Below are 10,066 nucleotides of genomic sequence, written 5' to 3'. Positions count from 1 at the left end.
CATTTGTTTCCTCCTCTGCTTCTTGTGTAGGAAAAATAAATTTTCCCTCAAACTCCACCTGCTTAGAAGCACCTTCATTTTGTTTGGTATCTTCTGTTACCTTATTTACCATAGCAAATTCATCAAAGGTAACATCTCTGCTGAATATTACTTTCTTTGTCATAGGACACCATAAGCGATATCCTTTGACTCCAGAAGTAATTCCCATAAAAATAGCCTTCTTTGCCCTTGGATCCAATTTTGACTCCGTCACATGATAATATGCAGTTGAGCCAAACACGTGCAAAGAGTTATAATCTACAGCAGGTTTTCCGTACCATTTTTCAAATGGTGTTTTGCCATCAATAGCAGCAGATGGTAGACGATTAATGAGGTGGCATGCATATGTAATTGCCTCAGCCCAAAATTCTTTGCCCAAGCCAGCATTGGACAACATACACCGTACCTTCTCCAGCAAGGTCCGGTTCATACGTTCTGCCACTCCATTCTGTTGTGGTGTATGTCTAACAGTGAAGTGTCGGATGATGCCATCATTTTCACAGACCTTATTGAAATGATCATTTTTGTATTCACCTCCATTGTCTGTGCGAATACACTTGATTCTCCTGCCTGTCTGATTTTCCACCATCGTCTTCCATTTGAGAAAAATTCCCAACACTTCATCTTTGCTCTTCATTGTATACACCCATACTCTTCGGGAAAAATCATCAACAAAGGTTACAAAATAGTGCTTCCCACCCAATGAAGGTGTTTTGGAAGGACCCCAAACATCAGAGTGTACATAATCCAAAATGCCTTTAGTATTATGGATCGCTGTACCAAATTTAACCCTTGTCTGTTTCCCTTTAACACAATGCTCACAAAACTCCAAGTTGCAAGCCTTTACTCCTTTTAACAATCCTTGATCTGATAGAGTTTTCAAGGATTTTCCTCCAGCATGTCCCAAGCGCATGTGCCATAGCTTGGTTGCTTCTGCCTCTTTGTCGTCACTGGATGTTACTGTCGCTGTCCCAATAACTGTACTGCCACGATAGCGGTACATATTATTATTCTTCCGATTAGCCTTCATTACCACTAGTGCACCGGAGCATACTCTCATCACTCCATTTTCTGCAATGATTTTGAACCCTTTTGATTCTAGGGCTCCCACAGAGATGAGATTCTTCTTCAAATCCGGTACATATCGAACATCTATCAATGTTCTGATCATTCCATCATGGTTCCTTAATCGTATTGAACCAATGCCATATGAGGTAAGAGGGCTGTTATCCGCTGTGTGGATGACTCCATATTCTCCTTCTTGAAATTCCATGAACCAGTCCCTGTTGGGACACATATGATAGCTACAAGCCGAGTCCATCAACCATATGTCTGATGATGTTGATGACTCTGTTGTAACTAATGAGAAGTCTGAATCATCACAATCAGCTACATTTGAATCCATAATGGCCTTTCCATTGTTATGTTTGGCCTTATTCTTCAACTTCGGACAGTCTTTCTTCCAGTGCCCTTTTTCTCGACAAAAGGCACATTCATCTTTGCTGGGTCTGGATCTTGACTTGGATCTTCCCTTCTTTGTCCTCGTTTGATTTTGAGGACGACCCCTCACAAATAGTGCTTCTCCTTCTCCGCCCTTCTGTTTTTCTCGCTTTCTTTGTTCATAGCTGTACAAAGCCGAACAAACTTCTCTGAGAGAAACTTCGTCATTTCCATGGAGTAGAGTAGTTTCAAGGTGCTCGTACTCATCAGGAAGTGACGCCAACAACATCAAGGCCAAGTCACCATCATCATAAGTTGTATCCATATTTTGCAAATCTGTAACCAACTTATTGAAACTGGTGATATGTTCATTCATCGTGGTACCAGGAACATAGGTGAAGTGAAACAGTCTCTTCTTCATGTACAATTTATTTTGACTGTTTTTCTTCAAAAATTTATCCTCCAGTGCTTTCCATAATTTACTTGCAGAAGTTTCCTTTGTGTATGGATATTTCTGCTCTCTAGCAAGGTAGGATCGAATGGTACCGCAAGCAACACGGTTGATAATTCTCCAATCTTCTTCTCCAATAACATCTGGTTTCTTTTCTTCAATGGCCAGATCTAGCCCTTGTTGAAAAAGGACATCTAGAACCTCGCCTTGCCACATCCCAAAATGTCCGGACCCGTCAAATATTTCGACCGCAAATTTCGCATTTGACACAATTCTTGTCATAAGCGAAGATGCCAATGATGACGTATTGTTGACACTTGATGTAGATTCTTCTTGTTTATTGTCTCCCATCTTTGACACAAATATTATTTAATAGCTGACGACACAAATCAAGATTATTTCCTTTCTGGTGTGGAAGATCAGACTAAGCTGCAACCACAGAGCATACTCAGACAGAACCTTGACTCAGTTACCAAGATAAATCTTTTCTGATGTGGAAGATCAGACTATGCTGCAACCACAGAGCATACTTAGACAGTACCTTGGCTCTGATACCAATTGTTGCGGAAGCCAAATGTATATAGTGTGAATAAGTCACAACTACTATACCAAAAATTATGACAGCCACCAAATAATAAATAAGACAATAAAACAACAATAAAGGGAACACCAGAATTTACGAGGTTCGGCTAATTTTGCCTACTCCTCGGACACAACCAAATATTTTATTCCACTCCAAAAATACAAGTGAAATAATACTAAAGAGAGAAGATACAAATGCCTTAAACAGATGAGAAGGCAAATGAGAGGTGTGTTTCAATCCTAAACATTAGGCCTTCTTTTATAGGGGAAAAATCCCCTCCAAACTTAACTCCCAACCAATGTGGGACTTTGACATTTTGCCAAACTTCAACAGAGGGAAAGCTCTTGCCTCTGTTCGAATGTTTAAGCACCTCAAATGAACAAGCATGCCTATTTCATTCAGCAAAGAATCTTTCAAAAATATTCTGCGCAGCTCCAATCTTTTAAGAAGCCTCAAGTATCTTAGGTGACAGTTTTCGGAAAGATTGCTGGGCTTCGGATATGCATCCATGTCTACCTTCAAAGAGAGGAGGTGTTTAACATAAGGATTTTTCTTTTCTGGGCTGAACAGGACAAAATTTTTGTCTGAACGATCATAAAGAATGGTCATTCCCCGTGGCATCAGATCTGAAGAAGAGGATGGATCACTTGAACTTACAAAGCCAAACAACTTTTCCTTTTCAGCTTTTCTCGAACAAAAATCATGCACAAGATCATGAATTTTGATACCCGGGTCCCTGATACCTCTCTCATTGAAAAGCATTACCAAGCTACTAGAAATTAACTTATCCACATAAGTCTCCTGTACTTTTTCCACACTCTTCATGTCATTTTGTTCCACAAATCCTTCGGCACTCCATAAGTCTTTCAATTGAGAGATTTGAATATCTTTGTCCTTTGGATAGCTTGCGAGGTAGAGAAAGCACAGCTTTAGGTGATCCGATAAATGGTCATAACTTAACTGTATAACATCCATCACTTCCCCTTCATTCTTAAAGGATTTCAAAATATTTAAAACTTCCAGCCACAAATCCTCTTTCTTTTCCATCTTCGCAATGACTCCACCGATCAGATCAAGTGCCAAAGGAAGCCCCTCACTCTTTAGGGCTATTTCTTCTCCAACATCCTTTAGTTCGTCAGGGCAGCTTGCTTCTCCAAATACCTTCTTCTCTAGTAACTCCCAACTTTCTTCTTGTCTTAGCAATCGAAGGTTAAGAGGATCACTATGACGTTTTCCATGCAAAGCCACTTTCTTTTCTCGACTTGTTAAAATAATTCTACTTCCTTTCTGAAAATCTTGAAAAGGCATTGTTAGCTCGTCCCATGCTTTAGTATCCCACAAGTCATCCAAAACAATAAGATACCTCCTACTGTGCAGCTTTTTTCGAAGCTCATCATAAACATCAAAATCCTCGGTAAATTCAGCATCTATACCAGTGACTTGATTAAAAATATTATGCAACACCTTTTTTGTTGTCATACTCTTGGTCGACTGTGCACCATGCACGAATATCAAAATGACTAGTAACTGACTTATCATTGAATACTTTGTACGTAAGAGTAGTTTTACCTGCACCAGGCATGCCAATGATTGAAATAACATCTAGCTCTGGTAGTCGATTGGTAAGCTGTGAAATTATTAGGTTTTTCTCCTCCTCAAAGCCTACAATTATTTTCCCAACTTGCTTTTTTGATGACTTTCTTTCAACTGGGTCGTTGGGAGAGTTTACAACAATAAGACTCATGTTTTCCTGTACCTCTTTCTTGATAACCTTGATCTTTTCTACGGTATCAGGAAGTAAGAAAATAAGCTGCAAGAGACCATGATCTCTGACAAGAATTGAATTGATGACATGTTCTGCCTCATATGCCACATCTAGAACACGAGTCCAAAGATCCCTATTCAATTCTTGCTCAACATTCCCAAAGAACGATTTTATGAACTGTAGGTATTCTTTCACCAACCCAATTTCTTCCTTTATCAAAGCAACTGCATAAGCATTGGAATTGAGCAAATCATTCAAGTTTATGAGTAGAAGATTCATGAAGAGTGATCCATCACTCTTGGGGAAGCAGAGCTGATATGAGTCTTCAGGGGCTTTCAAGAAAACATGTTTGAGATCTTTCTTTAGGAATTCAATATTTCCAGCAAATCTAGACTTGCAGAACTTGTTTCATTCGTATTCTCTTCATTCCTTGAGTTCTCTTCTAAGTTTCGAACAAGAATGGATACGTCCCTGGTAAGAGCTACAACACGTGATAAGAATACAAACAGTTTGTCGTGATGAATAATGTCTTTGGGCGCATCTGTAAGAATAATCAATAGAAACTCTATCATGACATAAATGTTTTGAGCTGAAGTGCTAGCAGTAATAACATTAACCCTATGCTCTTGTAGATGAATCAAATATTTTCTAAGAATGTTTGGAGAGGCTTCTAAGAGCTGCTTATTGAAGTGTCCAACTTCTGCTGATTTTGAAGCTTTCAAATTTGTACAACATATGTGCATAAACTCCAGCTGAACAGGAACAATCTCCAGAAGCAGATGAGCTAGCTTGACTTGAGGGACGTCGTCTATCAGATCAAACTGATAAGCCAAAAAGGCAAAACAGAAGTGTCTTACTCTCTCAGCCATAAGTTGAAACTGAGGTAAGACATATTCAATTGTCTCATACTCAAATGTAACCATTTACTTTTAGTCCATGGAAATCTGTTAAATTACCACATACATTCTGAAGAACCCCATATTCTGTTTTTAATGGGCAAATCAACTCAGCAAACACCTTGGATTGATCATGGAGATACACGAGGAGGGCGTCCAAAAGTTCGACCAACTGAACCTCAGTCATAGTGGCACTTGGTTCAGAATTATGATATGAGCTGAGACAACTTTCCATTTTTTCCTGGAGGCAAGGAACGACATCATCCGTCAATTTACGCAGCATGTCATCTCCACACTGATGAAAAAGTGACTGAACCAGATCATGAAACTCATACAATCTGCAAGATATTTTGGCATCCAAACCACCGGGAATGAAATAAAAAAGCTGAAAAAATGACAATATAAACTTCAGCCCCATTGTCAGGTTTTCATTTTCATCTATGTCAAGAGCAATTTGATCTCGTCGATTCTTTAGCCTCTCTATGAAATTCAGCAGATTGTCAATGTCCTTGTGAAATACAGCAGATGTCACCTGCCAAAAGACCAAATGTGTATCATAATTTCAATGCCGCATATTCACCATAATAAATTTTACTCTAAATTAACTGGCAATACTGGATAAGCTAAATGTTTATCCTGTAGTTATAGCTTATATCACAAAGCAAGCATGTTAAAGAAATATGGTTTACTTTGTACTCGCTCCATTCCAATTTATGTGAACCAATTTGACTGGGCACGAAGTTTAAGAAATAAATGAAGACTTTTAAAATTTGTGGTCCTCAACAAGCCATAATATTTGTGTGGCTATAATTCTTTTGAAACTTGTGATGTTAAACATGTCAAAGTATTTGTATGACAATAAAAGCTTTTCATAGAGGATAGAATTGAAAGTTTAAGTTAAGTTGTTTTCAAATTTAGAAAGAGGTCATTCTTTTTGGAAGGAACCAAAAAGGAAATAATTTCACATAAACTAGAACGGATATATGTTATTTACTCAAAATAAGGGTGAACCAAGTTCAACTGAAAGAAAAAAAGTTTTTCCAATTTATCTTTTTGAACCTTCGTACAGTCGAGTTTTATTGATCAATCCATCAACCAAATATTTAGTTACGTCCTAAACCTAATATTAAAAAAACCCCTCTTTAGCTGCGATGAACAGTAGCAACGCAACAGTTCACCGGCCATAACTCCATATTCCGGCAGTGGAAATTCACCAAATTGGTCGCAAAAGAACCCCCTTCTCATTGCGAACAATACCCAGTTAGATTCATCCCCAAATCAATAGCCAATTTTTCCAGATCTTAATTTTCATTTCACGTTTACTGTAGAACGCAGAAATTTTTATTAAATTCATCTGCTTTTTCACGTCAATGGAGTTTTGAAGAACTTAATGGATGTTGCGACCTCTCCCCAGCCTTTGGGAGAGGCAATCCAAAACAATCAAGAATCAGTTCCTCATCATAATACCAAGCAGTCTTATGCCTCTTATCTACTGTCAAAACAATCTGCCGCAAAATCGTCAAAACTGGAGCTTTGTCCAGTAACGTTTGAAATTGGTGAATGTGGAATTCACCATTGAAGAGGTGAATGCTTTCACAATGGAAGAAGGTTTACATCAAGCTGTAATCCTCAAATTTTCGTATGGGAAACCTGATCTACAGGAACTACGACAGATTATTTCCAAACAATTTGATGTCAAAGGCTACTATAATATTGGACAACTGGAATATCGGCATATACTGATTAGGTTTGATTTGTTTGAAGATTTTGTTCAAGCTCTGTCAAGATCGACAGGTTATATTAAGGCGAAGGGTGACGAGTTCTTTTTTAGAACATTCTCATGGACAATAGGCTTTAATCCGCGTGAAGAAACATCGAGGGCAGTCGTATGGATCTCTTTACCTGACTTGCCTGCAAATTTCTTTGCAAAAAGGTCGTTAATGTCCATCGCTTCAGCAGTTGGAAAGCCTTTAGCAGTGGACAAAGCAATGCAAGATCGAACGCGACCAAGTACGGCAAGGGTTAAGGTCGTGCTCGATTTACTGGACAAGCATCCAAAGAGAATTAAGATTCATATTATGGATAAGAATTCTGGGAAAGTTGTTGAGCATTATCAGGAGATAGTATATGATAATCTTCCAAAATATTGTACCTATTGTAAGCATCAAGGGCACGATGAAAGATCATGCCGTTGGAAGACTGTGAAAAATAAGGAAAATGTAGTTGTTGCGACTGAAAATGAAGGTCTGGGCAATCTGGACAAATTGCAAGATGATGCCAGGGATTTTCTTAATGCAAAAAGGGCTGGGCAGCTGGAAGATGAAGCAGCGAAAGCAAGTTTGGTTGAGCAATAGATTTCACAAATTGAAGGAAGAAAACAAATTATGAACAAAAACAATGAAGTGGTAATGAATCGAGCAGCGGTGGATAACAATGCAGGTGAAGTCTCAAAGCGTGATAAGGGTCCACATCCTCCCTCTCGATATGTGCCTGCTAGGATAGCTTTGGCAAGGATTTCCAATGCTGTTAATCCAATTGTGCAAGCCTATGACGAGCTTGCTAGTGCTGCAGCTATTTTGTCAGCTGGTGTAAGTTTAAAGGGTGTTGTTGCTCGGGCTGAGGAATATGCTACATGTTCAAAAAGTGATCATGTTGTGATTGATACACAAGTAGTTGATCGAGATGCTAATGTCCCTGATGCTACAGCTTTTCATAAGGAGCAGGGATTTGAGCAGGGGACTCAGGCTCAGGCAACTGGTGTAGGTACAAATTTGGAGTCTACTACTCCATTGAAAACAACTGTTGATCGAGTTGATGCACTTGTTGAAACAGTTGAGAAATCAGCATCAGCAGGTACAACTGCTGTAGATGTATCTAACGCTGCTTTAGTTCCAGCTGAAGTTGCTTCAAAACCTACTGATGTTGTACAAGATAAAAAGGAAGTTGGGCAGCATATTATTAAGGATAATTGGACAACAGTTTCCAGCAAAAAAGGCACTCCAAACAGCAAAAAAATGATGCAGGTTGAGCAGAATTCCACAAAATTTTCAAATCCTTTCAATGCTCTAGCCAACGTGAATGACTATCATGAGAAGATTGATAACACAACAACCTTAATTGATGGTTCTTTTAACCAGCAAATAATACCAATTTCAAGCAGTAAAAAGGGAGGCCGAACCAGCAATAATTTGGCTAAGTTTTCCGGAGATCGACAAAATGCTATAAATAGCAACGTGGCAGAAGTGTCAAAGGGCGAGCTACTACCCAGGTCTAGCACTCCCGCGATTCTTGTTTCCATTCCACAAGTGCAGAAAATTATCAAATAATCACAGATTGAAATGATGATGTATGCCAATCCTATATTCAAGCAACCGTTGGTAACGTTGAATACATCGGCGTATGACATTCCATCTCAATCAGTGGAGTCGTTTGGGGATGTTGAAGGTGAATCTGGGCAGCTCATGTTGTCAACGGGGAATAATAACGAGGTGATACAGTCAAATCTGAGGTTGATGGCTATCAAATCCAAGCTTTGGCAACAGCAGCGTGAGGATGACAATGAAGAGGATTAGGGCGATGGTTTCGCTGGTTATTCATCAGAAGAAGCTGATAATGAGGTTGACCGTGATAGTAAGGTATATGAAGTATGTTAAAAGTTATTAGTATTTAAGTGAAATGAGTCATTAGGTGTGGACCTAGAGGATTACACGTGTAGAATGAAAAGGGGGTCTCTAATGTTAGTAGTGTAACATCCCGTACTTTAGTATTAGGATGAGTCGTAGTAATCCATATGAGCTTGAAGGGATTAAGGTCATTCATGAGGTTATAAAGGATTTGTGGCAATGTTATTGTAAGACCCCCCTAGTTTGACAACCTTGACACCGTTAGATACATTTTGATATGATATTTTCTTTTGACTGAAATATTTTTGTAAAAAGTTTGAAAAATATGATTTTGTATAGTTATTAATATTACTACTTCCGGATATCTTTTATTATACATATAATATGAAAAAGTTTTATAAATGAGATTTTCTTTATTGTAAAGATAAAAATTATTTTCTCAAAAGAAAGGAATGTTATCTTTTTTACCGTTTTGAGAATTAAGCGTACGAAAATTTGTGTTCTTTATATGAGATTAGGAAAATTAGAAATTGATAAAATATATGTATTTTTTACATAGATATTTTAATGAAATAATAGTGTATGTATTAATTTTATATATAATACCATAATTTATTAATATCTTAATATTTTAATAGTAGTACTTTACGACGAGGACGAGATTTCTAAGTTTTCTTAACATTATCCATGCTAGTACACGTGATAGTGGCTACTAAATTAGACATCTATATATTATTATATTAATAAAATTGTTAGAGGTGGGGGATACGTGTCGTGTTTAGGAATTGGAAACAAATGTTGCAGCATGATAGATAGTAATTACTACTATGTACTTCCATGTGTTTTTGGTCTTATCCTAATATGAACTCTTATCTTAAATAGGTCCAATATAAAAGAATAACTCTTGGTTATTATATGTATTATGAGATATTTTTGATTTATTAATATTTTATATACATTAATTATTAAATATGGAGATAAGTATGTGGTAGATATGTTTTGTATTAGTAGGCAATATTTGTCACAAATATAGAACTCCCACCGCCAATACATGGCCAGGTGGAAGCCAAGCGTTAAATGTCCATTTGCTTTCATTTTGGCAATAGCTGCTTATAACATTAACACTTCTTTTTTGTGTGGAGAATGAATTAACTGTTATAAATATATTATATTATGGATGTTCATTTAATACTCCGTTGTAAATAAGCTTCCTGAAGAACCTTATCCGTATGGGACTCCACAGTAAATATGTTTATCTATTTAGTATTA

The 10,066-nt window shown here is 37.6% G+C and overlaps 2 protein-coding genes across 2 annotated transcripts; one reads left to right on the top strand and one right to left on the bottom strand.

The window, feature by feature from the left end:
* Positions 1-2,771: 2,771 nt before the first annotated feature.
* Positions 2,772-6,367, bottom strand: LOC104228607 (putative late blight resistance protein homolog R1A-10). Its single transcript, XM_070145877.1, has 5 exons — positions 6,353-6,367; positions 5,242-5,706; positions 4,786-5,156; positions 4,083-4,666; positions 2,772-3,940 (listed from the first exon to the last, which is right to left on the bottom strand). Exons 1-5 carry the CDS (start codon positions 6,365-6,367, stop codon positions 2,772-2,774), a joined length of 2,604 nt encoding a protein of 867 aa, XP_070001978.1.
* A 405-nt stretch (positions 6,368-6,772) lies between these two features.
* Positions 6,773-7,528, top strand: LOC104228608 (uncharacterized). The gene has a single exon (XM_070145876.1). The coding sequence runs from the start codon at positions 6,773-6,775 to the stop codon at positions 7,526-7,528; it is 756 nt and encodes a 251-aa protein (XP_070001977.1).
* Positions 7,529-10,066: the final 2,538 nt, after the last annotated feature.

Source organism: Nicotiana sylvestris, chromosome 5 (genome assembly GCF_000393655.2).
Source record: "Nicotiana sylvestris chromosome 5, ASM39365v2, whole genome shotgun sequence".
Classification (NCBI taxonomy): Eukaryota; Viridiplantae; Streptophyta; class Magnoliopsida; order Solanales; family Solanaceae; genus Nicotiana; species Nicotiana sylvestris.
This window is presented reverse-complemented; position numbering and strand designations above follow the sequence as displayed.

Coding starts and splice junctions, on each gene's coding strand:
- LOC104228607 (XM_070145877.1), bottom strand. Junction 4,667..4,785: donor ATTATTCATCACGACAAACT/GTTTGTATTCTT, acceptor CTGCAAGTCTAG/ATTTGCTGGAAATATTGAAT. Junction 3,941..4,082: donor CATTGGCATGCCTGGTGCAG/GTAAAACTACTC, acceptor TCACTGGTATAG/ATGCTGAATTTACCGAGGAT.
- LOC104228608 (XM_070145876.1), top strand. CDS start 6,773: ATGGAAGAAGGTTTACATCAAGCTGTAATCCTCAAATTTTCGTATGGG.